At 52.5% G+C, this 26,155-nt stretch overlaps 2 protein-coding genes across 16 annotated transcripts; one reads left to right on the top strand and one right to left on the bottom strand.

Moving 5' to 3' along the window:
* The first annotated feature begins 100 nt into the window (after positions 1-100).
* On the top strand, positions 101-3,803 carry ELOB (elongin B). Its single transcript, XM_041750588.1, has 4 exons — positions 101-215; positions 361-495; positions 1,468-1,573; positions 3,636-3,803. Exons 1-4 carry the CDS (start codon positions 213-215, stop codon positions 3,746-3,748), a joined length of 357 nt encoding a protein of 118 aa, XP_041606522.1. The 5' UTR covers positions 101-212; the 3' UTR covers positions 3,749-3,803.
* Positions 3,804-4,272: 469 nt separating this feature from the next.
* SRRM2 (serine/arginine repetitive matrix 2) lies at positions 4,273-22,475 on the bottom strand. Of its 15 annotated transcripts, none has more exons than XM_041750572.1 (15): positions 22,245-22,475; positions 18,787-19,064; positions 17,833-17,940; positions 17,482-17,646; positions 17,217-17,294; positions 16,586-16,648; positions 16,431-16,463; positions 16,177-16,227; positions 15,915-16,007; positions 15,066-15,261; positions 7,381-14,078; positions 6,351-6,635; positions 5,134-5,247; positions 4,907-5,017; positions 4,273-4,818 (listed from the first exon to the last, which is right to left on the bottom strand). In XM_041750572.1, the coding sequence occupies exons 2-15, from the start codon at positions 19,026-19,028 to the stop codon at positions 4,809-4,811; spliced, it is 8,247 nt and encodes a 2,748-aa protein (XP_041606506.1). In that variant the 5' UTR covers positions 19,029-19,064; positions 22,245-22,475; the 3' UTR covers positions 4,273-4,808. The 15 variants fall into 15 exon arrangements, with proteins under 15 accessions (XP_041606506.1, XP_041606505.1, XP_041606507.1 ...); XM_041750571.1 differs by having other exon boundaries at positions 22,253-22,475; XM_041750573.1 differs by having other exon boundaries at positions 4,907-5,014; positions 22,253-22,475.
* Between the last annotated feature and the right edge of the window lie 3,680 nt (positions 22,476-26,155).

Below are 26,155 nucleotides of genomic sequence, written 5' to 3'. Positions count from 1 at the left end.
CGCCGGACCCCGTCCCACGCCCCCGGCGCCACGGCGCCAAGATGGCCGCCCGCCGCGCGGTCCGGCCGAGCCAGGGGCGCATCACTTAAAATGGCGGCCGCGGGGCGGGGCCACCGGGCGCGAGGCACGCTGGGGCGGGGCGCGCGGCCTGCCGGGAACGGGGCGGAGCGCGGCCGCGCCGGCGCGTCGAGGGGGAACAGGCAGCCGCCGCGATGGTGAGCGGGTGCGGGGGGAGGGGCGGCGGGCCGGGGCCGGCGGGGGGTGGCGGGGGGCGTCGGGCCGCGCGGAGCTGGGGGGGTGGCGGCTGGCGGGGGCGCGGGGGCTCCGGGCTCCGTGCTCACGCCGGCCCGCCGCCCCCAGGACGTGTTCCTCATGATCCGGCGCCACAAGACTACCATCTTCACGGACGCCAAGGAGTCGAGCACTGTGTTCGAGCTGAAGCGCATCGTCGAGGGCATCCTCAAGCGGCCGCCCGACGAGCAGCGGCTGTACAAGGTGCGGCGCGGGCGGGCGGGAGAGCGGGCGGGGGCGGCGGCGCTGCGCGGCGGCCGCGTCGTTGGTGTAAACAGTGGCCGGAACTCCCCCGCGTGGAGGCGAGGCGGCCGGCTGGGGAAACAGGCTGGGCGAGGCGGCCTCGCAGCCCAAGGTCAGCAGCGGCCGAGCGCGGGATTGAAGCCCCTGCCCCCGGCCCCCGCGGGCCGGTCGGGAGCGCCCCCAGCCCTGATGGGCCGCAGCCGAGCGGCCCAACCCAGCGGGCCTCCCTGCCCCTCCCCCGAGCTCCTGCGGGGCTCTGTAAGCCCGTCCCGCCCTCACTGGTCAGCCGCAGCCCTGCGGCGAAGGCGGCTTGGGCCGCTGGGTCTTCACGGGGGAGGCCGGCCGTCGCCTTTGCCCGACGCAGGGGTCCAGGGGCAGGGGCCCCGCTAGGTGCGCTGGCCTGATCCTCGCCGGAAGTCACTCCCGACCGAGCTGGCCGCGGTCAGTCCCTGGGCTTCCCCGCTGCGTGTGCCCCTTCCGGGCCCGGTGCTCTCTGCTTTCCGGGTCGGCTGCCCTCGGCAAAGCCCCTGGCTGCCCAAAACGGTGCGAAAATTCTGGTAATTCCCATCTTACAGATGAGAAGACGAAAACCACACCTTCCAAGAGACCCCACTTTGTCCAAGGTGGCGGAGCTGGGATTTAAAGCAAGTCTGCCACTGGACACACTGGGTCACTGAGTCTTAAAATTAGGATCACTTGGAGTTTGGTGGGGAAAGGACATTGAGGAGCCCCAGTCTGGGAGGTTCTGGTTTTGGAAGTAATGTGCATAGCCCTGGAAGTCGTGTTTGGTATGCCCTGGGGGTGGTTCTCCGCCCTCGTGGGGGCCATCTATCTTCCCTCTTCTGACTTTCAGGGTACTTGCTGACCAGGAAAGTCCTTGGGACTCACCCCTGCTGGGGCCTCTCCCAACACCCTGCCTGCCTCTCTCCTCAGGATGACCAGCTTCTGGATGACGGCAAGACACTGGGAGAGTGTGGCTTCACCAGTCAGACGGCGAGGCCGCAGGCCCCAGCCACTGTAGGGCTGGCCTTCCGAGCAGGTGAGCGGGGGCAGCCAAAGAAAGGGGTCACAGGGAGCCTGCTGCTGTTCCTCCCAGCCTCTAGGGCAGTGTCTTATGACAGTGTTTCCTCACAAAGGGGGGGCGGGGGTAGGGCAAAGGAGATGCTTGTCAAAATTGAAGCCTAGGGACTAGGGGACGCCTGGGTGGTTTGGGTGGTTTAGCGCCTGCCTTCGGCCCGGGGCGTAGAATCCCGGGATCAAGTCCCACATTAGGCTCCCTGTGTGGAGCCTGCTTCTCCCTCTACTTGTGTCTCTGCCTCTTTCTCTGTGTGTCTCATGAATAAATAGATAAAATCTTCAAAAAAGAAAAAGAAATTGAAGCCTATTTCACAAGGGATTGAAGTATTCCTAATCACAATACCAGCTTTGTTTTTAAAGAGGTCCTAGTCAGTCCTGGGCCTTATATTTTATTTCGATTGTCCTATTTAATACTCCGCAGCCTGAGAGGGAAGCACTGCTGTCCCCACTTTGGAGACATGGACGCTGAGGCTTGCTGGCAGTCACGGGAGAGCTGTGGTTCAGATGCAGACAGGCAGGACCTTGCTGAGCTGAGCACCATGCCAAGTAGTCTTTGCCAGGCATCGCTTAATCCCCCGGCATCTCTGTGCATTCCAGACTGGTATTGTGTCCATTTTAAGAATGAGTAGCTGAGCCTGAGGAAATTAGGTCACTTGCTGGGACTGCCAGGCCTGGAATTGATGTTCAGCCCCTGCCCTAGTATTTAAAAATCCAAGGGATACCTGGGGGGAGTGGTTCACTGCTTTCCGTATATGTCTTTCCTATAAGAAAAAGGCTTCAATTTTGGACTGGACTGGCTGTTGTTTGCTCCTCCCACCGGTTACTTTTGTTGCAAAATGTACGGGGGGGGGGGGGGGATTCCTTATAGAGTTCTAACACAGGACTCTTCCCACCCTAAACTGGCTGCTCAGTCAAATCAAGTGTTAAATAGCATTTTTCCAGACTATTAACCAAAAATGAGAGAGGCGATGATAGTGGTCATTGCAGATCTGTAGCTTGGAAGATGAAGCCATTATTAAGCTGGGCCAGGGGGTCTTTCTTTCAGTTCACTGTTGACATCTAGGTTGGAAAATCATGTGAGGGGTCTTGTGCCCTGCAGGATGTTTACCATCTCTGGCCATTACTATGGAGGGCTATACACCCGCTCTGCCAATTGCTTCAAAACCCTGCACCAGGAAGAGATAAAATCTCCCTGTTGGAAAAAAGTGCAAGAGAAAGTGAGGAAGCAGGGCTCATTTGCTCTGTGCTGAGGTGACAGGAACAAGAAGGGCCCTTTTGGAACTGGTGGTAATGGGGGAAGCAGCTGGTCAAAAGAAACCTCCATTTTGGCCAGCAGTAGTTAAATGCACAGGCACTGGAATGCACCGAGTTGGTGTTTTTGATAATTTTGCCAGCAAGAGTGAGGAGCAGAGTGGAGAGGCAGAGACCGACTTGCAGCTAAGCGGGGAGCTAGGAAATCAAGACCTGAGCAGAAAGCAGATGCTTAAGCTTAAAGGACTGAGCCACTGCTGCGGTGCAGCTGCTATATAGAATGGCAGGGGAGGGCTTCTCTGAGGTGACTTGGGGTTGACACTCAGCCTGCCCCCAACCAGCCACTCGCAGTGGGAATTCTCAGGACCATCAAATACAAAGGCCCTGAGGCAGGAAAGAGCTTAATGGGGAAACTGGGAGCGCAGGAGACATGTAGACCAAGGTATGGATGCGTAGACTTGAAATTTTATTCAGAGTGATGGGGAAGCTATCGGGAGGTTTTAGGTAAGGGAAGAACAGTCTGTGTGGTAGAGAAAAAGTGTGAATGGGAAAAAGTGTGAATGGAACAGATGGTGGAGATTCTGGGTGAGAGGAGACCAGTGGGTAGGGGTCAGTACATGGGCACACTGGTAGGTGAGGAGGGACAGGGATGTTGGAGATGGGCAATCTGGGTGGGAGGAGACTCCCTCTGCAGAGGTGGGAATTTGCCCAGAGGACCCCAGAAGCTAGAGGTGGCTGCTCTCTCCAGCTTTCCCCACTCCCCTGTCCACCAGATGAAGCTTTCGAGGCCCTGCGCATCGAACCCTTCTCCAGCCCACCTGAGCTGCCAGACGTGATGAAGCCGCAGGACTCAGGAAGCAGCGCCAATGAACAAGCGGTGCAGTGAGAGGGCCCTGGGCCCGCCGCCCCCAGTGCCCCCCAATAAAAGAGATTTGGGTGTCTGCCTGGTTGCTGCCTTTTTTGCGCACCCTCTTCTGACTCAGGCATTACCCTTTCCCTGGGATGGGGTCTGCCCCCCTGCAAGACTCCTTGGGCCCTTGCTTGCTAGGCCAGCAGGAGAGACCCCAAGCTCTGTGGGCCCATCCATCCACGTCCACCCCCACCTGCCCGAGGCCACTGGCAGAGGACTGGGAGGAACCTGGAGCCCCAGAAGATAGCTTTCTACTCAGCCTGGGGATTAAGGTTTGAGGCTTTGTTCCCTTAGAGACTTCCTCCCAGCAGGCAGGCTCCCACTGCCCCCCAAGCTCCTGAGCTGAGGAGAAGCAAGCTGGAGCCAGGGTGTAGGCTTTAGACTGCGATCCCTGGAGGAGGTGCAGCCTGAGATCCTCTGAGGCCCGAGGGGTGGCGGGTGCCGCGTCAGAGGACAGCTCTTGTCTCCACCCCTAATAAACAATCTATAGACCCAATTCCTGCATTTCTCATTTTTATTTGACAGAAAAAGTTGCTCTTGCTGTACAGATTTTAAAAAACCAAAATGCCTTTAAGAAACGTGAAGAAAAGTTGGGGGAGGGGCCACAACCTCACTGGGGGGCAGTAGGGGCCAACTAATTTCCACTCCTGCCCCTTCCCTCTGGGAACACCTCACATAAGTTCCCAAGTTCCAAACCACCGCCCCCAGGAACTTAGGGGTAAAAGGGGGCATCATGGCCTCCCAGACCCTTTCTAACTCAAGACCAGGGTGTCCCCAACTGTATCCTCCCCTCCCACAACTCCCATTCTCATTCCCACCCACCCCAAACCCCCCAAAACGTGAACCAGGAAAAACTCACAGAGATTAACATTTCACAGGAACAAAGAAAAAAAGGGGGGGGGGAGAGCCACCCCCAAGATGCTGCCAGGGTTCAAAGGGGGGCAGACAAGGACCCCTCCCACAGTTTTGCTGGGGAAAGGGGACACTCCCTGCAGCTCCGGAACTTGGGGTATGATAGAATGACCCCCAGAAAGATTCAAGGAGACCTGCAACAGAAAGGGACAGTCAGGGAAGTGGCCCACCAAGCCCACACACTCACAAGGACACTAGCACCTGAGTGCCAGGACAACGCACCTGGAGGAACGGTGCCGCACAGGCCGGGGGCTGGGTGTCTCCCTCCTGCGCTTGTGGCCTGGGGAGCGGCTGTCCCCACGCTGGCCTCTGCGGGAACCCCGCTCACTGCTGCTGCAACACCGAGGAGATCAGATCACACACAAGGCAACATCAAACTGGCCCCTTTGGGCCTCAGAACTTCTCAGAGCAATGCTGGCCGGACTGAGCTTACAGACAGGATGCCCTACCTCTGCTGGTCCCGTAGCGAGGGCTGGGGCGAGGGGCGGCGGCGCTCCGCAGGCGAGTAGCTGAGAGACCGAGAGTCTCGGAGAGAGTCTATTGGCTTCCGGGGGCTACGGGACCTGAGGAGCAGAGCAAGCCGCCATAGCACCACGCACTTCCAAAGCCGCCAGCCGGCACTCAGGACCACCCCCCAGGTCCTGACCACCAAACCTCATACCACACAGGGCCAGCCTCAGACCCACCTTTGTCTGCTCACTCACCCATCCGCCCGCACACCATCCACCGAGTGCCCCAAGGGGCAGGGCACGGGGTGCAGCGGGGGATGCAAAGATAAAGACAATCCCTGCCCTTGGAGGGGCTCAGTCTGGTGGTGAAGGCAGGCCAAGGGAGGCCCACCTGGCCCCATGTATGGGAAGCAGCCCCACAAGGACCGATGTACGTGGGTCTGGGGACCCCGGGGGAGGGGATGTGGGGCAGGGAAGGGGCAGGGTAGTCTTCTCGTAGGTGCTGTTTGAGCGGAGTCTTGCAGAACGAGGAGTTCACCAGGCGGACAAGGGAATTCCAGGCAGAAGGAACAGCATGTCCAAAGGCATGGGGTTCTCCTTAGACTGCAAGGCGCTGGGTGTGGCTGGAGCACAGGGCATGTGTGGGGGCGGGCAGGAGAGGAGAACACAGGGCAGGCAAGGCCAGTTGGTGAAGAGCCTCACACGCCATTCCCGCAGAGAGGTGGGGCTTTATCCTGCAGGCCACAGGGCGTCCCGGAAGGATTTGTGGAGTGGAGGGAAGTAACCAGATGTGCGTTTTAGAAAGATCCCTCTGGCTACGTGTGGAAGAGAATGGCGTGGAGGCAGGGAGACAGGGAAGAGGCTGTGGACAGAGTCGGGAGAAGATGACGGTGGCCAGACCAAAGCCCTGGCAGTAGCAACGGGGAGATTTAAAAGCTAGAATCCCTGGGACCTGGGAGCAGGGAACAGGATGCATGTCAGGGGCAGGGAGAGGAAGGAACCTAGGACTACTCCACAATTCTGACTGGAGCACCCACTCGGATGATGCAGCCCTTCGCCACAACGGGACACAACCAAGGTGGTAGGGAGAGGAGAGCCCGACTCCTCCCACATAACCAGACACCACAGTCCACCTGAGATTCCCAGCAGGGATCTCATGGGATCTCACACCCAGGGTCTCACCCCACCCCTTCTATCTCAAGCAAGGCAGCACTCACCTCCTCTCGCCAGGGGGCGGCTTCTTAGGGCTTGCAGGTTTGGGCAAGGCCTGAGGGCCAGGCTTAGCAGGGGAGGGGGAGGAAGAAGTAGAAGAGGAGGAAGAGGAGGAGGAGGAAGAGGAGGAGGAAGAGGAGGAGGAAGAGGAGGAGGACGAGGAGGACGAAGAGGAAGAAGAAGAGCTGGAACTGGAGCTACTAGAGCGCCTCTTCCGCTTGGCTGGGGTAGGCTCCTGAGGACGTCCCTCTCGAACAGCCTCCTTTGGGGCTGGGGTGGGGCTGGGTACCCTGTGGGAGAAGCAAAGTGTCACAAGGAGACGAGCTGCCCCAGCCCCAACCCTACCTTCCTTGGCCTGGAGGAACGGCAGTGGGGGAGTGGTGCTGCAGAAAGGCTGTGGGTGCTCTCCAGGCCGAGAGCTCAGAGAGCTAGTGAGCGCGTTCTCTGGAGAGCAGTGGCCCCGAGCTGACCCAACCTCTGCTAACACAAGCAACAGGCTGGGGCCCGCAGCACAAGGGATCAAGGCTAAACCTCAAGAATGTCCCTGATGGAAAAAGGCTCCTAGGCTCAGGTGTGGAAGGTGAGCTGGGTGGTCTCCTTCCACGGAGAGCCACAGTTTGGGGAGGCCCCTGTGAGTGCGGGTTGGCTGGGGGAGGGGCCGTCCTGCCTGGAGGCAGGGAGAGGGATGGGATGACCTCTGAAGATCCTTCCAGCCCAAGGAGTTCCTCTTGAGGTCTAACTGCCATCCCTCCTGCTGTAAAATTAAGTCCATTTCCTCTAGTTCTGTCCTCTGTAGAGACGGAAAACTCATCATTATCCTCTAGAGAATTAACCTTTGGAGACTTTCATCTGACCCATTCCTCCCCCCACCGTTGCCCCCACCCCAGCATTCTCTTCTACCCCCAGCTTAAGGGTCAAGGTCCCCATACCTCCATCAAAGAGCAGAGAACCTCTGGACAGGGCTTCTCCCTCCCCACCACCAACCATCCCCAAAACCTGCCCCATAGAAACAGTTCTAAAAGTCAAGCCCCTCACCTCTTCAGTGCTACCTCAGGTTGAGTAGGAAGGCTAGAGCCCTCTGAGTCGCTAGAACTGGAACCGGAAGAGGAGGAGGAGGAAGACGACGATGATGACGACGATGAGGAAGAGGAGCTGGAGGAGGAGGAGGAGGAGGAACTCCGCCGCTCCTTTGCCGGCTGCAGGGCGGCCAATGCAGAAGGCTGCTGGGCCCCCGTGGAGACAGGTGGTTCCCCACCCTCAGGATGGGACATGCCAGAGGCAGGGCCAGAGAGCATGCCATTGTGGTCACCAGCAGAAGACGTGGTCTTGGCCACTGTCCCAGAGGAAAGGGACTGAGACCCTGCTGCAGGGGTGGTCTGGGCAAGCAAAGCTCGGGACTGGTCAGAAAAAGCAGATGGCACAGGGGACCTAGGTCTATCCTGAGCTGGAGGAAGAACACACTGTGAGGAAGCCTGGACCATTCTAGAGGCAGGAGAGGGAGCCCGCTCAGAGGTCATTCTAGACTGGCTCAGGGCAGATGGTGGGGTTCTGGAACCTGGCCCTCCTGGTGGGGTTCTGGATCTGGCTCGGTCAAGAAGCGGTGGTGAGGTTCTACCACTAACGCGCTCATAAGCAGAGAGGGGCACCCTGGGGCTGGTAAGGTTTGCGCCAGACAAGGCTGGAGCCATTCTAGCACTGGTGAGGCTTGCAGGTGCCAAGGCAGGAGGAGTTCTTGAGCTGGCAATATTCACAGGAGCTGTGGCATGTGCAGATCTAGGACCCACCAGGTTTGCAGGCGCTGCAGCCTGGGGTGTTCTGGAGCTGGAAGGATAGTTTGCAGCAGCTGGAGGTGTGCCAGAGCCGGTGAGACTCAAAGCTGCCAGAGCAGCTGGGGTTCTGGCTCCTGCTAGGTTCACAGCTGGAGCTGTAGGGGTGCGAGGGTCAGCAAGGTTCACGGCAGAGGGTGCCACTGCTGTTCTGGGGCTGGCCAAGTTCATGGCTGCTGCAGCAGCTGGTGTTCTTGAATCAGCCAGGTTCACTGCTGTTGGTATGGCAGGTGTCCTGGCACTGGCCAGGTTCATGGCTGCTGCAGAGGCTGCAGGAATCCTGCTGGCAAGGCTGGCAGCTGGGGCCGTTCTGAGACTCATGAGAGGCACTGGAGCTGGAACTTGGGACATTCTTGCAGCAAGGCCAGCAGCAGACATGGATGGAGGTGGCCGCGCAGTGCCAAGACTGATGGCTGTCAGGGCAAGTGCAATTCTTGACTGTGCATGATTTTCTGGCACAGATGTTCTTGGGTGATCAGGAATTCGGGGACCTGGACCATCCATCATGGAGCCACCAGCTTGCAGGACAGACATGGGTGTTCTAGAACTGCCAAGGGGTTCGAGCATTCCAGGTGATCTACAGCGGTCCAGAGGTGTTGGTGACATGCTAGGACGACTGAAGCAGCTCATTCTAGAGCTATTGAGTGCTACTGGAGGTGTCCGAGAACCAGAATGATTCCTTGTTGCTGGAGGACTAGCAGACCGTGAGCGATCTGAACTGCTTCCAGATGCAGAACGCCTTCGGATGGCAGGAGGAGATCTTGTTAAGGACCGCTTGCCCCGAGTTGTTCGCGGAGTACGGGATCTAGAACGGCGGCGGATAGCAAGTGGAGAGCGACTTCGAGACCGTTTGCGTGGCAACAGTGGGGTCCGAGACCTGGAGCGGCGCCGAATAGCTGGAGGTGTTCGGGACCGTGATCGGCGGCGTGTGACTGGAGAGGTTCGAGAGCGGGACCTCCTTCGAGTTACTGGAGATGTGCGAGATCGAGATCTCCTACGGGTGACTGGAGATGTCCTGGATCTTGATCTTCTACGAGTGATAGGAGAAGTTCTGCTTCGAGATCGCCTCCTGGTTACTGGTGGAGTCCTAGATCTAGACCTTCTTCGGGTCACTGGCGGAGTTCTAGAACGGGAGCGGCGGCGCGTTGGTGTTCTGGACCTTGAACGACGGCGGGTTACTGGTGGTGTTCTAGACCTGGATCGCCTTCGACTCACTGGGGATGCTCTGGATCGAGATCTTCGTCGAGTCACTGATGTCCTGGACCTTGATCGTCTCCGACTGACTGGTGAAGTTCGAGACCTCGACCTACGGCGGCTAACCAGCGGTGTTCTGGACCGGGATCGCCTGTGAGTGGCGGGAGAGGCCCGAGACCTTGACCGTTTCCACGGGGCTGGTGAGGTGCGTGAGCGGGACCGCTTCCGACTGGTTGGGGGTGTCCGAGAACGACCTCTTCGGCGTCGGGAAGAAGTTCGGGAACTCTCCTGCCGGGCAGGAGACCTCGAATGGTAACCAGAGCCTCCCCTCCGCCGCCGAGTGACCCGAGACCTTGACCGGCTCCGCTGTCTTCTCCGAGAGGTTGACTGAGAAGATCCAGACCTATCTCGACGTCGAGTCGTTCTGGTTTTCTCCCTCCTTGAGCGGGAACGGGACCTCTGGAGCCCGCGAGGCTTTGGTGAAGGAGAACGGCCCCTCCTTGAAGTTGTCTTAGCACGTGGGGATGAAGCTGAGCGCCGACGGCGTGAGGATCTGGACTTTTCAGCTGGCTCTGGAGAAGACACTGAAGGACTTCTTCTGCGTCTTGGTGGAGTTCTAGAACGGGTCTCTGGTGAGGATGATGCAGAGCGGCTTCTACGAGAGAGTCTGGCCTTCCTAGTCAGCTCAGGAGATGATCGAGAACTGTGACGGCGAGGTGGAGTACGGGATTTGGTCTTGGGCTCTGGTGATGACCTAGAGCTTCTTCTAGCAGTTCTAGATTTGGGTGGATGTTCTGGAGAGGACTCTGAACTGCTGCTTCCTTCAGGAGAAGGGCCTCTGCCTTTACTTGATGACCCCGATCTGCTTCGTCTGGGAAGAGCTCGAAGGGCAGGAGCCTTGGGTTCAGGAGAGGAATCAGAACCACTCTGTGCCCTGGGTACTGCTCTTGGCTTATCTTTAACTTCAGGAGATGAGCCAGATCTACTGTGCCGAGGAGAAGGTCGAGATTTGCTCTCGACCTCTGGAGATGATCCAGAGCGACTCCTTTCTCTAAGCAGTACTCGTGTCTTAGCTTTAGAATCTGGAGAAGAGTCTGACTCACTTCTCTCTTGAGGGGATGCACTTGGTTTCCCATCAAGTTCTTGAGAAGATCCAGATCGACTTCTCTGCCCAAGAGGAGTCCTAGCCACAGTCTTCTGTTCAACTGAAGATTCTGAACCACTTCTTTCTCTCTGGGGGGTAAGACCCTTGTTGTTGAGCTCCGGGGATGATGGTGAACGACTTCTTGGTCTAGGAGTCTGAGGCAAAGCTTTTGGTTCGGGAGAAGAATCACATTCACTTCTCCCCCTGGATGGTGTTCTAGGTATATCTTTCATTCCAGGAGAGGACCCAGATAAGCTGTGTCTTGAGGGAGTCCCAGACCCATCTCTAAGTCCTGGAGAAGACCCAGACCTACTTCTCCTTGAAGGGGTTCTGGGTAAACCATCTTTCAGCTCAGGAGATGCAGAGCTACTTCTTTCTCTTGATGGTGTTCTGGGTACTGCATCAAGTACTGGTGAAGAAACACTCTGATTTGAAGACATTCCAGCTTTTTCTACTGCATCTGGGGATAACTCTGAACTGCTGCGTCTAGAGGACCTTGTTGATTGTTCTTTCGTATCTATATACGGATCTGTCTCCAGCTGATTAGGAAAAGAGCCATTCAAATCTTCTTTAACTTCAGGAGAAAATCCAGTATTCATTTCTGCAACAGGGCCTGAGTTTCTAAATTCTAAAGGTGACCCAAAGCTATTCTCCCGTGGAGGAGAGTTAGACAGTTCTTTATGTTCTGGAGAAAAATGTGGCCCACTCCAAATTGAGGCCACTGCAGGGACTTCTGCTTCCAAAGAAGTCTGTGACTGACTTTGGTCAACAGTCAAACACACAGTGGGTCTTTCTTCTATTTCAGGAGATGATTCAAAGTTACTTCCAGCGACTTCTTTAAGTTCGGGAGACAAATGGGAGAGAACCCGGTTTGAGGATTCTTCAGATTTCTCTACCACTTCCATTAATTCCTCATCTTGGCTTGGCTTAGCTAACACACTTTGGTCTTTCGTATCTGGAGATGATCCAACACCACCTCTTTCCCTTGGCGGGGTTTTAGGTGTTTCTCTGAGTACTGGTGAGGAATCAGGCTTATCCTGCACTGGAAGAGGACTCAATTTGTCTCTTGGTATGGAAGATGATGCAGTAAAATCCTCCTGAAGGAGTAAGACTGATTTCTCTTTCAATTCAGAAGGCTCCAATCTACTCTGCCCCAGAAAAGATTTAGAGTCCATTGCAGGATATGGGGAAGAGTCAGATTGGGACTTGCTTTGCTCAGGAGACAGTCCAGATTTTAGCCTAGGACTTGACAATTCACTTCTTTCTGGTCTTGCTGGAGATTTGGGTGCCAGCTCAGTGACTGGAGATGAGGACCTGGACTGGCCACCCATAAGAGGTGTCTGAGATTTGCTCTGCAGAGATGGAGACTCAGAATGACTCTGTTTCATTTCTGGACTTGAAGTATCAGATCTAGGATCTGGTGAAGTTTGAGACTGTCCTTTCTGTTGCAAAGAGGAGGCTGCATAATACAGCTCTCCTGGTGGTGTGCTAGACTTTATTCCTGGACAGAGAGAGAAGGATCCTGAACTTTGTGCTGGTGAGTCTTTAGACTTCTCTTGGGAACATGGTGATTTTGATTCACTAAGACTGTGCCCTGATGGAGTTTGGGGCTTTACTTTAGGGCATGGCGAAGTAGACCCTGAGTAACTTTGTCTTGGTGGTGTTCCAGGTTTCACTTTGGTATCTGGTGAGGAGGACCTAGAACGGCTCTGTCTTTGCAACAATCTAGATTCCATCTTGGAGCAAGGAGACTCTGATCTGCTTTGCCTTGGCGGTGTTTTAGATGTCACCCTACTAGGACTAGGAGAAGAGGAGCCAGAATGGCTTTGGACTGGTGATGTTATTGCCTTGACTTTGGGTTGTGGAGAGGATGACCCAGATCGGCTCCGTCTCGGAGGTGTGCTAGATTTTACTCTAGGAGGAGAGGACCCAGAGCAGCTATGTCTTGAAGGGGTTGCAGATTTCACCTCAGGGTCAGGTGATGATTCTGAACGGCTCTGTATTTGTGGTGTTGCAGATTGTTCATTTGCCTGGGGACTTGTTACAGACCCTTGCCTTGGTGGTGTTCCAGACTTCACTTTAGGTTGAGGAGATGAACTGCAACAACTCTGTCTTGATGGTGTCTTAGATTTCTGATTAGAAGGAGGTGAAGAACCAGACCGACTTCGCCTTGGTGGTGTTCTGGACTTAGCTTTTGGTTGGGATGATCCAGAGCGACTGCGCCTCGGTGGTGTCCTAGACTTTTGTTTAGGACACGGAGATGATCCTGAAAGGCTTCGCCTCAAAGACAAGCGAGATTTTGCTTTGGACCGTGGTGAAGAAAGAGACCTGCTCCGCCTTGAAGAAATGCGAGACTTTTTCATTTCTGGGCTTGAGTTGGACCTGCTTCTTCTCTGTGACGTCCTGGATTTGTTCTTCCGTTCTGATGATGAACCAGATCTGCCTCTTCTTTGTGGTGTTCTAGAGTGAGATCTTCCTCGTCTAACTACACTTCTACTACGAGATCTTCGTCTTGCAGGTGTCCTAGACCGAGATCGTCCTCGTCTTGCGGGTGTCCTAGACCGAGATCGTCCTCGTCTTGCAGGTGTTCTAGACCGAGATCTCCCTCTTCTGGCTGGGGTTCTAGAGCGTGACCGACCACGTCTGGCTGGGGTTCTAGAGCGTGACCTGCCACTTCTCCTGGCTGGTGATCTGCTACGAGACCTCCGTCGTACTGGCGACCGAGTCCTAGATCTGCGCCTAACAGGTGTTCTAGAGCGAGACCTGCCCCGCCGGGCTGGTGTTCTAGAGCGTGACCTCCGCCTGGCAGGTGTTCTGGATCGTGACCTCCGCCTGGCAGGTGTTCTAGAGCGAGACCTGGCCCGGCGGGCTGGCGTTCTAGAACGTGATCTGCCCCTAGTGGCTGGGGATCTAGAGTGTGACCTGCCTCGCCTTGCTGATCTAGACCTACCTCTTCTCTGGGTATTTCTGCTTCTAGACCAGCCTGGTCTCTGAGGAGACCTAGAGCGGCCACGTCGCTGGGGACTTCTGGAACGTCCCCACCTCTGTGCAGACCGGGACCTACGCCACTGAGGGGACCGGGACCGAGAATGACCCCTCTTGGTAGGGGTTCGAGACCGAGATCGCCCCCTCTTGGTAGTAGTAGGGCTACGGGACCTCCCAACTCTTCGAGAAGGGGTATGAGAATGTGACTTATCCCGCTTTCCCCGGCCATGTGAGCGACTCTTGGATGCGGGAGAAGAAGAAATCTCTCGGCGGGACCCAGGAGCTGGTGCAGGTTTAGGACTTTCAGGGGAAGAGCTGGCATGTCGAGAAACTTTGGTAGGTTGAGGGGATGGTGGGCAGCTCTCTGAAGAAGACTGGGGAGGTTTCTCAGGAGACTTAGGTAGTGAACGGCCCCTGGTTGGGGAACCCTCAGATGGGGGGTTCACTGGCTCCTGACTTAAGGTGGTTGTTGCAAGGGGTTGCGGGGAGCCGCCATGTTGCTCAGCAAGGAGCGGAGTGGGAGCAGGTGGTTCTGGGCCTGTGCTGCTCCTTTCCGGAGAGGGGCTAGGTCGAATTCCAGATTTCTAAGAGTGGAAAAGAAAGTATGGATAGGAACATAAGCACCAGAACTTCCTATTAAGACCCCAAACACCCTTTCCAATGAAATTTTTCCTCTTACACACCCCATCACACCAACTGGTCCTTTTTCTCACCACAGGCAGTCATTCGTTAATGAAAGACCGTATAAAAAGACAGTGGGGAAGACATGAAAATATGGACAGGCTATCACTTTAAAAGTCTTATTATCTAGAAAAAACACAACGTAAACAACTAACATATGACATTTTTCTAACAACCATAACAAAGTGCCATGGCAACATAAAAAAAAGGCACTTTTATTAAATTGAGAAACAAAGCAATTTCCTAAAGTGGGAGGCATCTAACTTCACCCTTGAAAAAAAATACTGAAATAAAAAACAAAGGCAAAGGTTCGAGGACATGACTTATGTAAATAAGACTACGGTTGGTGTAGTTATAAGAGCTTTAAATATAAAAAAAAAAAAAATACATTAAATTTTTGAAGTGATCCATCCTGTAGTTAGAAAACTTGATGACATGAAAAAAAGAACAAAAAGAACTAAGAATTTAGTAAAAAACTATTTATGGAATTTATGAAGTAAGAAAACATTGTGAATAAGGCTCAATCAAAATACCCATAAAATGACACATACTTAAAACACAGATACAGTAGCGTGTTCAAATTGCAGGCAGCAAGCCAGTGGGTTGGAAACGAGCATTTAAGGAAATAAAAAAGCCTAGATATCACAGATAGTGAAGCTAAACATAATTTAGAAAAAATAAACTTTTACCCAGACTATATATAAACACATTAAAGGACAATGACATAAAACCTATTAATAGCCAGCACAGTCTGAAAACCAGAATTCTGAAGAATTTGTAAATACAAAAGAGAACTTGATCAAAAAGAACCAAATTCACTTCTTTCCTTCTCTTTAAACATCCATCCTAACCCTGCAACGCAATAAACATCCATTAACTCAGAAACATACCTCCTTCTCTTTATCTTTGTTTTCATGAGGACTGCTAGGCAGCTTTGTAGAGGGCTCTGGGCTGCTAGGCTGCCCTGTATTGGCGGTACCTGGTTCTTTAGAAGGCGCATCTCCCTCCCCTCGACGCCCTGAAACGGGGGAAGGACTTCGCCCAGTCAAGGCAGTTGTATGGGTTTTTGCTGCCGTACTTCGAGACCTGAGGAAGGTAATTGAGGGCAGGGAAGAGGAAGGAAATCAGCTCAGGGAAGAACAGAGAACCCCCTCCCCAACTCCCAACCACCTTTACTGACTGTACAAACCCTCTTCCAAAAAGCCTTCTGTTACACACAAGACTCAACTCACTCATGGAAATTCAAGTCCAATTCACTTTGGTCCTTTTCTTCCCAACACAGTTCCCAGAAATGTTCTCCCTCTACCCCTTTATTCACCTCCCCCAACCTCCCCAAACCCTCCACCCTGCCCATTCCCTACCCACTTCATTCACAACTCACCTCTGAGCCCACCTCCTTCAGGAAGCCTTCCCCGATTAAGGAAGCCAGGGTAAGGATTCCTTCCTCCCCCAGACACCACGAACAAACCACCACCCCCCCTATTCTGGCAGTCCATATACATCAGAACAAAACAAAAAAAATAACAAAATAAACAAAAACAAAAACAAAAAAAAAAAAGAGAAGGGGAAATGTATATGTCTGTCCATCCTGTTGCTTTAGCCTGTCAGCTCCTAGAGGGCAGGGACCGTGTCTTCCGAATGGTCTGTGCAGCGCCTAGCACACCGTGGGCGCTCAATAAATATTAAATTGATTAACCCACAAGTCCCTCTCCCTCCCTTCCTCCTGGACCACCCCTTACCGACTGCGAGAAGTATCAGAAGAGGAAGCAGAGTCAGCAGACGTTGAACGGTGGGCCCGGCGGCTCTTGGGGGCTGGTGTTGTACTTCGAGACCTGAAGAAAAGCCACAACTCAGAGTGCTGTCTCACTTGTACTGAATTCTCCTCATCCATCACTCAACCCTTTACCATTAGTCAAGAACATAACTCTCCTCATCCCCCACTCTGTAGCCTTCACCTACTTCCTAAGCAAATTACCCTTAAATCCACACAAATTCACTTACCGCTTCCGCTTCTTGTCCTTAGATTTACGTTTGCTCTTTGGAGTGGGAGACCTGCCAAATAAAAGATTATTAAAAATAATCATTTAAAAAATTAATAAAACCAAGAATGAAATGAAAAGAATCAGGAAATTATTAACAGTCCAAGATAGAGGAATTGAGCTATACTGCAAGAAGCTCTCTAGAGAACAGGTAAGGCCAAACTGGCTCACCTTTCCATGTGCCACTATGCCCCTTATGCCCCAAAAAGCTCTTACCTATGCTTTCGTTTTTTGGATTCCGACTCTGACCTGTTGGGACGGAAGAGGGGAGGGGAAAAAAAAAAAGAACATGAACCAATACCTATGCCTGGAACAATCAAGCCTCTCCAATCACCCCACATACTCCAATCACCCCACTTTATATCTCATACCTGTGTTTCTTCTTCTTAGAGCTCTTCTTCCTTTCTCGTCGAGGAGAGCTGCTCTCTGACCTGCTAAACATGGGTTCAAAAACAGTCATCCTGCTTTGCTCCTTCCATAACTTACAATCCATCCCCACAAAGGCTTCTAAATAAGAAAAACTAACAGCACCATGGTCTTACACCTAAGCCCAGAACTTATTTACTCTCCAAGAAGTTTAAGTACCTCTGCTATGAAGCAATAAATCTCAAAATGAAAAAGAAAATCCAATTTAAGATATTGCTAGCTAGTTCTCAGTTGGCAAAACTGCAGAATCAACCCTTTCCCACTCAAGAAACATACAAATTTTTCCTCCAACTGAAACCTGAATGGTAACTCCCAGGACGCCTGGTTGGCTCAGCCTTTGGCTCAGGGCATGATCCCAGGGTCCGGGATAGAGTCCCACATCAGGCTCCTTGCAGGGAGCCCGCTTCTCCCTCTGCCTGCGTCTCTGTCTCTCTGTGTCTCTCTCATGAATAAATAAAATCTTAAAAATAAATAAAGAACAGTAACTCCCTCTTCCTAAAAGCAAGAACTCCTTATTTCCAGAAAGAAAAATAGAATTTGTTCAATAGCTATTGAGTAACTTTCCAACTAACTTACCGCCCTCTATCTTTCTTCTTTTTTTTCTTCTTTTGCTTTGGGGTTGGTGAGCGAGAACTGCTGGATTCCCGGACAAGGCTGGAGAAAGATAAAGAGTAGTAAAGACTAAGACAGATCTTAGACATTTTAGCTTCAAAACAACAAAATCTGAACAGCTTGATTAAAAAAACAAAAACAAAACCCAACCAAGAAACCCCCATAGAAACAAAAAACAAAGCTTAGAATCAAGAAAAGCAGCTGATATGGGTCCCTTGGCTTTGAGTACCTATAAGGTTTGGGAGGTTCTGGAGCTGGTTGTTTAGCTTCTCGAGCACGACGCTGAGGATCAAAAGAGCTGCCATCCACATACGAATCACTGATGCCAAAGGCAGCACGGAGTCGCTCATTTTTCTTCTCATTCAGTTCTGCCAACTGGTGAGTCTCAGTTACCCTAAGGGGAAAAAAGGCAAAGCTCAGAAAGAGTTAGCAAAGAACAGAGTCATAATCACATAACTGTAGGCACCCAAATGAGACTGGGAAAAGAACATGAGAGCAGGCACAGAGTACAAGGTAAAAGACAACAACAGAAGCAGCTATTTAGGGTTCTGAGGAAACAAGTGACAATTAAAACACTCACGCTGGCCTCTGTCCTGGGGTCTCTTCCTTGCCCCCAGGGTTCACATCCTTCTCCAGCAACATGAGTCGAAAGGTAGCCACTTTTTCCTGAATTTGCTGTTCCTCGTACCTAAAGAACAAATCCCTTCAAGGTTAAAGCTTGACTAGGCACTTTCCCCAGTCCCAAGTTTAGTTTCCTCATTCCCAGGAGAATCCCTTTCCTTTCCATGCACACATAAAACTTCACTCACTGTTACCCAAAGGGCCTTTCTCTTAAATCTTGCTATTATCTTTCTTCTCTCTGCTTACCAAAGCCTCTAGAACAGTGGATTTTAAACATGCTACACTCGAGGGGCCAAAAGAGTAAAGTTAAGCAGAATTCCAGGTGTTCCTCCCCAACTTCAACAGGCTATTTCCTGAGATTCCAAGGTAAGGTACACTGTATAAAAAGGGTGCCACTGCTGAAGTTTGAAAACCACTGCTCTAAAAGGTTTTCTGCCTGATTGTGCTCCAAAATTTCACTTCCCTACCCATCATCCCCTTATCCAGGTATTATTCCAGTTCTTCTTTTCCTGCCTTCGATATTTTCCAAGGCCTCAATCCTTTATATCCATTTACTTTCCTCTTCTCTACCAATGGCAACACCTGTCAGTTTATACCTTAGCTCTTCTCTTGCCTGACACCTGCTTTCCCACCTCTCCCCTTAAAGCACATTTTTGTTTCTCAATGGCTCCCCCCTTTCCCCAAGTACCTTCACCTAAATAATTCAGACTCCCTCAGGCTTTCTCTTGTCGCAGTTACCTCATCTCCCACTTTCAGCTGTCCCTTAACTCCTTTCCACTTGCTAACTCCTTAACCTCCTCCCCTCCTACAACTCCTCTCCAAGTCTCTTCAACCAGCCCTAAGCGCTCTACATCCCACCTAATTCCCCCAGCTCTGCACTCAGTGCTTGGCTCTCCCCCAGCCCTCCCCTCACCCCTGCTCTTCCATCATCTCCTCCAGCTCGAGGCATCGCAGCTCCACGCGCCGCTTGCGCTCGTGGTCCAGGATGTCAGGATTAGGCCGCTTCACCAGGGCAGCCTCCAGGCGCCGCAGTTCCTCCTCTCCCTTGTAGTCAGGCCGCTCACCCCGGCGGCCCCGCACCAGGGACAGGTTGCGCTGGACGTAGCCGTTGGTGCCGCTGCCCCGGGGCGTCGGCAGCCCGATCCCGTTGTACATGGCCCCGTGCCCGGGGGAGGGGGGGCACCACCGCTCCTGAAGGGGAGCGGGGAAACACGGGTCAGGGCCCTGACCCCAAACTAACCACCACCCAAATCCCTGTTCTCCTTCATCCCTATTTCAACATGAATCTCCACATTACACCTCCTTTAGCTGCATAATACTCCTGGTCTTCTAACAAAAACCCTTCCTTACCTTTCCTATACTTTCCATTGAATGACATCTACACTTACAGCCCTTTCCCCCCAAAATGCAAGAACTATTCCCATTTGTTTGCGCCTAAATGTTCTTTTCTACCCTAAAAAAAACAAAAACAAACAAACAAAAAAAAAAAACACAACAAGAAACCTATTTCTCCCAAGTTTCTCCACACTACCTCTTTATTCTCCTTTGGCCCCAATAAGCACAAGTGACATCTCCACCAACTAATCTAATCCCAAACATCTGTTAACTGACTAGGATCTTCCAACACGGCACAACCACCACCATGGATCTGTGTCACCTAAAGGCCCACAGTCCAAGTTCAAAGGTTCTTCTAAAAACTGACCTGAAAACTTCAGACCACCCGGATACAAAAACAAAACCTACATATTTGAACTGTGGACTAATTGGTTCTGACACAAACCAAGTGTCCTGTGCAGCCTCACACTCAAGAATAAAAGCCAGCACGTCTATCATAAACATATGAAGCCTGAATACAGAATCCTCTTCTTCTTTACCTCCCAAAAGAGACCATTTCTTTGATTCCAAATATTATAAGCTCCTATTAACTACCCCACCTAATAATGTATTCCTTTTATTTCCTTCCCAATAGGATTTCTTACATGATCTGCAGCTCACCCAAGTCTCGTTAGCTTTTACACATCATCTGTTCTCAACTCAATGCTTTGAACACATCAAATCAGCCTCCTCTGCTCCAACTACCCTGTACTCTCTACATTCCTTGCCCTCAACTTATTCAGAAGCCCCCTCACACTTTATACCCATCTTCACTAACCTCAAACTGTCAGCTGTCCCTGGCAATCCTCTGTGTCTCACTTCCAAGAGTTTCTGCTCCAGCCCTGTCTTATCCCTTTCATGTTATCTCCATGCCTCCTACCAAGTTCTATTTTCTCAACCTGTTCCAAAGAACCCTCAAACCCCCATTCTTCTGGTTAGATCGCTTAGTTACGCATATTCTATTTATTTTCCCTACTATGTATGCTTTATTTCTTCCCTCATCTTATCCTGTCGAAGACAGCTTCACAGAGCATAAATGAGGGAAAATTACCCCAAGAATGAAACCAAAAAATAAATAAAATTAGTTAAAGAGATAAAAATGGATAAAAAACTTATTTTTAAAATTCTAAAAATTTTTTTAAAAGTATACAAACACCTGGAAAAATATACTAAAACAAACAAAAACATAAGTATGGGGAGACAGTGAATGGAAGAAAAATTGCCGAATTCCAGAACTGCTTGTACCTCTATCCCCAAACTCTAAAGGCTGGATCCCTGCCCAATCCCATTAGCAGACTCAAGAAAGCTTGGGGGGAAAAAAAAAAAGGCCTTACTAAGGTAAAGGAGAGACAAAGCTAAATCTAGGAAAGGCAAGTAAACATGCACAAAAAAATTGAAAAATCTCCTTACAGCACAAATCACTTTCTCTACCTTCCAATCCTCGCTTCATTTTCTCAAATCCCAATCCTCCCTACTCTAAACCTAGGTCTCTTTCTCTAAACCCCACCTAATTTCTGCCTCCCCTAAAGAACGCTTCTGACATGCAATTAATTCTTCAGCTTAACCATTCACCCACACTTCCATACCACCTCACAAAAATCCTCCCACTCCATTAGGAGAAAAAACCAGTAGCTGCTGAGAAAAGAGTATTAAAACACAACGAATTGTAGAACTTTTAGAGAACAACCCCCCCCCCCCATCACACAGCTTCAGAGGCAGTCCTCAAAACACTAAAAGGAAGAACCTAAGGGGAACATCAACACAGAGAAATAACCAAAAAAAGTAACTTTATAATAAAACAGGCATTCTTAAGTGGGATCCACAGACTGGGAGAGCACAAAAGTTACTCAAGCTAAAGTCAGAGTAAAAATAAGCTGCAAAGCAAGACAACAGAAAATTTCTTTTGTTGGGAAATTTATCACAATGCCTAACAAAGCGTTAGAAAGCAACCTGGAAATTCAATACTAAGATACTGAAGACAACGCACCAAAAACAAGGAGGTAGACGTGCAGGAAAATGGACATAGGTAAGCGCGGAGAGGGGGCATTTCGGTGGCTCGGAGGACACTATGTAACCCAGAAAGTTTGAAATATTAGTTCAAGAAGAAAAACTAATGGCACACACTTAAAACACAACACTGTCTCCGAATTTCTGGTCCAGACGACATCTTAGATAAGCATGAGTGGAAACGAAGCCTCCGAGAGTTGGGTGCCAAATAATGCCTGAAACGGCGCCCAGCGATTCCTTCCCAAGGAAGGGCTCCAACGGCCTCCTCGGCTTTAACAAAACTTTTGAGAAGACGATTATAGAGTGAAAAATGAAAAAAAGAATTAAGAGAGACCCAGTCTGCCTTTACGTACCTGGGCTGAACGTCTTAAAAAAAAAAGGTAGGGGGAACAAGGTTTGCAGCGCCCCTCTGCCTAGCGCTTCGCGGCCCGACGCGCAGGCACCTCGTCCCGGGCCTCCCAGCAGCGGCCGGGCTGCCGAGGCCTATTTTCGGCCTTGAGGCATGGGGGAGGAGGCTGCGCGGCGCCCGGGAGTCTGGGCGACTCTGCGCCGGACCGCAGGCCCGCAGGAGGGCCCGGAGGCCGGAGGGGCTCGGGGGAAGCGATCGGGGAACTGGCCCCCGCCGCCGCCTCCCCACCGACAAAATGTCGGAAGGGGCAGCCGCGGGAGGGCCTCCTCGGCCGCACGCGTGGGGGAGGCGAGAAGCCGAGGCGCGCGCTCCCCACCTCCCCGCCGAGAGCGCGCGCGAACCCGAGAGCAGTCGGCGGCGCGAGCCGTTGCCATGGGGGAGGGGAGGGCAGTAAAAGCCCGCGCGCGACGGGAACCGAACGCAGCCCGGGGGGGGGAGGGGAGGCAGGCGAGCGAGAGCGTCCGCGTGAGCTAGGAGCGGCGAGCGCGCGTGCGCGCGGCGGCCTGGACCGTTCTCCGCGCGCTTTGGCCTTGCGCCGGGGGCCGCCGCCCCTCCCCCACCCGGCTCGCGCGCTCCCTCACCCTCTCACCCGCCGCCGCCGCCGCCTCCGCCCGCCGCCTCCGAGGGGGAGAGGTGCTGCCGCTGCTTAAGCTCCCGAGTCCCTCGGGGCCTGGAGTTGCCGCCTCGCCTCGCCGGTCCGCCCGCCTGCTTCAGCCGAGACCGACGCCTCCTCGCTTCCTCAGGGGCCGCAGCGGGCTCCGACTGCGCCACTCGCACCCCGCCTGGGCCGCGCTGCACGTCAGCACGACCAACTAATCGCGTCAGCACGCACCCGCGCGCGCGGCGCAGGGCCCGTCGGGAACCGTAGTACGTTCTGCGGCATAGTGCGCAGGCGCCGAAGCCACACCGGGAACTGTAGTTTCTTAAGGCTCCAGGGAGGGTCAACTCCACTGCCAAGGAACTACAAATCCCTTCGGCCAGTGCGACGAAGGGCGGGCGAGCGGCCCGAAGCGGGCCACGTATTCCAGAGGGTTTCCGCCGGGAGCGGGGCGGGGCACAGGGCCTAAGCGCCACATCGAGGGTCGCTAGCGCGCTCCCCGCCCTCCCACTTTCGACACAGAGCACTGTGGGAGTTGTAGGTCATGCGTGCCGCGGGACCCGTATGTGGCTTAGCCAGGGACGCGGCCGCCATTTTATCTCCCCATGTTTGGAGTTGATGGTGCGAGCCCAGCGACATAGCTGCTCCCGTGTGAGCGCGGGCTTCGCGGGGCGTTCCCGCGGCCGCGTCGCCCTCGGCTTTCAGCCCCCGAGAGAAGCCCCCGCAGCCCCCAGGCAGCGGGCACGCCCCTAGCTTCTGAGCCCAGCGTCAGGCGCAGGGCAGGGCCCAAGCCGAAGGCCGCGGCAGCTGCGTACGCCTGGACCGCCCGCAGGCCGCTGCACCCGGCGCTGAGCCGGCCCGTACCGGTGGCTCCGGCTGAGGAGGCCGGTGGCCAGGCTGCGCTCTCCTTCGGAACCTGGACAGGCTCGCCAGGCACGGCGGAAATGTCACAAACACCCTTGGTTGCTCACCCCGCACGGGAGGGCAGGTCTCCCGTTACCGACTTAAAGTCCGTTTCTCCAGCCGCTGTCTCCAAGGAGAGCGGACAGCCGCCAGGCTCGGCCGACCTTGGGCTCGCCCTTGGCGGTGCCCGGGGTCGTGACCTCTGGCGCCCCGCAGGCAGTGGCAGGCCCTTAGCCTTCAGGGCCTTGTGCTGGGGCATTGTGCTGGCTGTTCGCAGATTTCTTCTTTAACCTGCCCCGGAGCTCAGGGGCTGGACCGGAACCACGAGCCTCCAGCAGGACCCTCCCGGCGACCCAGGGGACCCTATGCACCTGAGCTGGGGTTTCTGGAGTGCAGGGTGCGGTGAGACACTTCCCAGCGATGATCCTTGTATTTACCCAATGCTTTTGTGCGTTTTTTTTTTTTTTAAGATTTAATTTATTTATTCATGAGAGACAGAGAAGCAGAGACACAGGCAGAGGGAGAAGCAGGCTCCACGCAGGGAGCTCGACGTGGGACTCATCTCGAGTCTCCAGGATCACGCCCTGGGCCCAAGGCGGTGCTAAACCACTGAGCCACCCCGGCTGCCCTTACCCAGTATTTTATGCTGAATCCTGTATGTGAGTCTCATTTGATTTGGTGTTCGTAACAACCGCACGCGGAGAACAGTGAACCCCTTACGTATCCACAGCCTGGCTTTCCGAATCTGGAAAAGTTGGCTGAAACAATACATAATCTGCGGGTCTTTTTTTTTTTTTTTTTTTTTTTAATGAAAGACAGAGAAAGAAGCAGGCTCCATGCAGGGATGCCCGACATGGGACTCGATCCTGGGACTCCAGGATCATGCCCTGGGCTAAAGGCAGGTGCTAAACCGCTGAGCCACCCAGGGATTCCCACAATCTGCGGGTCTTACTGAAGCATTGTTAGTGGTTCCAATAAATCTTTCCTAGTAAGACAAGGTTCAAAACCGTGCATGCCTGGCATTCAGTTGTCCCATCTTTTTCAGACTTCTTTAATCTGGAACAGTTCTAGTTCTTGGTAATTCATAACATTGCCATTTTTCGTAGGACATCCCTAAAGTTGGGTCTGTCTTATGTTTCGTTCTGTTTTTGACTGGGGTCGCACACGTTGGCCAAGAGAGACCATGGAAGTGATGCTGTGTTCTCAGCGCATAACACGAAGAGGTACATACTTTCCAGAGTTGATGTGTTTCCGAAGGGCAGTCAGCATGGTTTCCTTGCTGCACAATTAGCATTACTGGGGCATCATTTCTTCTAGGCCTTCTTGGAGGACAGAGCTGGAACGTGGACGGATGCGAATAAGCGTGAGTTTACAGACTCTAATTCCAACCCAATCCTGTAGGCTTCCTTCTCTTCCCCACTCAGTATTTGTAACTCCTTTGTCTGACCCGGAGGGACTTGGCTTCCTTTATTTATGTGCTCAGTATGCTAGAATCCCAAAGAGAAGCTTCAGAATTGTTCATTTATACTTGGAGGGGCAGGGAAGCTTATCAATTAGAGGTAAATGTTTCTTTGGAGTTCTTTTTGTCTTTGCCCTGGGGGAATATGCTCTAAAGACTATATTCAGAAGTTACTTGAGTTACCAGTTTTATTTTTTTCTCACCCTTGAGTGTATTATTTACTTGAAACAATGCTTCGGTTCATTTATTTCTGTTTGTATTAAATTTTAGGATTTTTCTTGCCATCCTTGAAGATTTTATTTTACTTTATTTTTTAAATGTGAAACAATAACATAGTTCCAGTAGGCGGGTCTGCACAGGAAGGTCTATTCAGAGAAATGGCTTCTCCCATTCCCTCTCTCCATGCAATTCCTGCCAACTACCTTCTGAAATTGGTCTCAATCCTCTCTGGGTTTTCTTTCCTAGGTTTCTCTTTGCTCAGGTGAAGAGGCAAATGTACATCTTAATTCCCCTTCCTCTATATACAAAGGTAGCACATTATAGATACTCCTTCACACTTCCCTTTTTCACTTAGCAACAGAGCCTGGAAATCATTCCACATCAGTTCACAGAGATGTATGAATGGACTTTTGTTCAATCACTCTTCTCTGTGTATGAACGTCTAAATTGTTTGCAATATTTTATAATCACAAACCAAGCTGCAGTGAATAACAAGGTCAGAGGTATTTTCATATTGTTGAGGGTGTACCTTCAAGGTAATTCCAGAATTAGGATTGCTAAGGCAAATGGTAAAGACACATGGGGCGCCTGGGTGGCTCAGTGGGTTGGATATCCGACTCTTGATTTCAGCTCACAAGGAGTTCTCAGGGTCATGAGATTGAGCCCAGTAGTAGGCTTGGCCCTCAGCGGGGAGCCGGCTTCTCTCTCAGACCTTCTGCCCCCCTCCTGCGCACACACTCATACACTCTCTGCCCTCCCCCCTTCCTCTCTCTCTCTTGGCCAGTGGGAGGAAGAGCGGTTGAGCAGACCTGAGCAGTAAAATAAATAAATAATTTTTAGGGATGCTTGGGTGGCTCAGCGGTTGAGCGTCTGCTTTTAGTTCAGGGCCCGATCCCAGAGTCCTGGGATCGAGTCCCGCATCAGGCTCCCTGCATGGAGCCTGCTTCTCCCTCTGCCTGTGTCTCTTCCGCTCTCTCTGTCTCTGTTTCTCTCTCTCTCTCTCTGTCTCTCATGAATAAATAAATAAAATATTTTTAAAAAATAAATATTTTTGGGATCCCTGGGTGGCGCAGTGGTTTGGCGCCTGCTTTTGGCCCAGGGCGCCATCCTGGAGACCCAGGATTGAATCCCACGTCGGGCTTCTGGTGCATGGAGCCTGCTTCTCCCTCTGCCTGTGTCTCTGTCTCTCTCTCTCTCTCTCTGTGACTATCATAAAAAATTTTAAAAATAAATAAATAAATAAATATTTTTTAAAGGTAAAAACCTGTAGTATTGTTGGTAATGATAGATTTGTTCCACGAGGAAAATAGGAG

This window comes from Vulpes lagopus, chromosome 3, assembly GCF_018345385.1.
Source record: "Vulpes lagopus strain Blue_001 chromosome 3, ASM1834538v1, whole genome shotgun sequence".
Taxonomy (NCBI): Eukaryota; Metazoa; Chordata; class Mammalia; order Carnivora; family Canidae; genus Vulpes; species Vulpes lagopus.
Note: the sequence above shows the minus strand (reverse complement) of the source record. Positions and strands in the feature narration are given on the sequence as shown.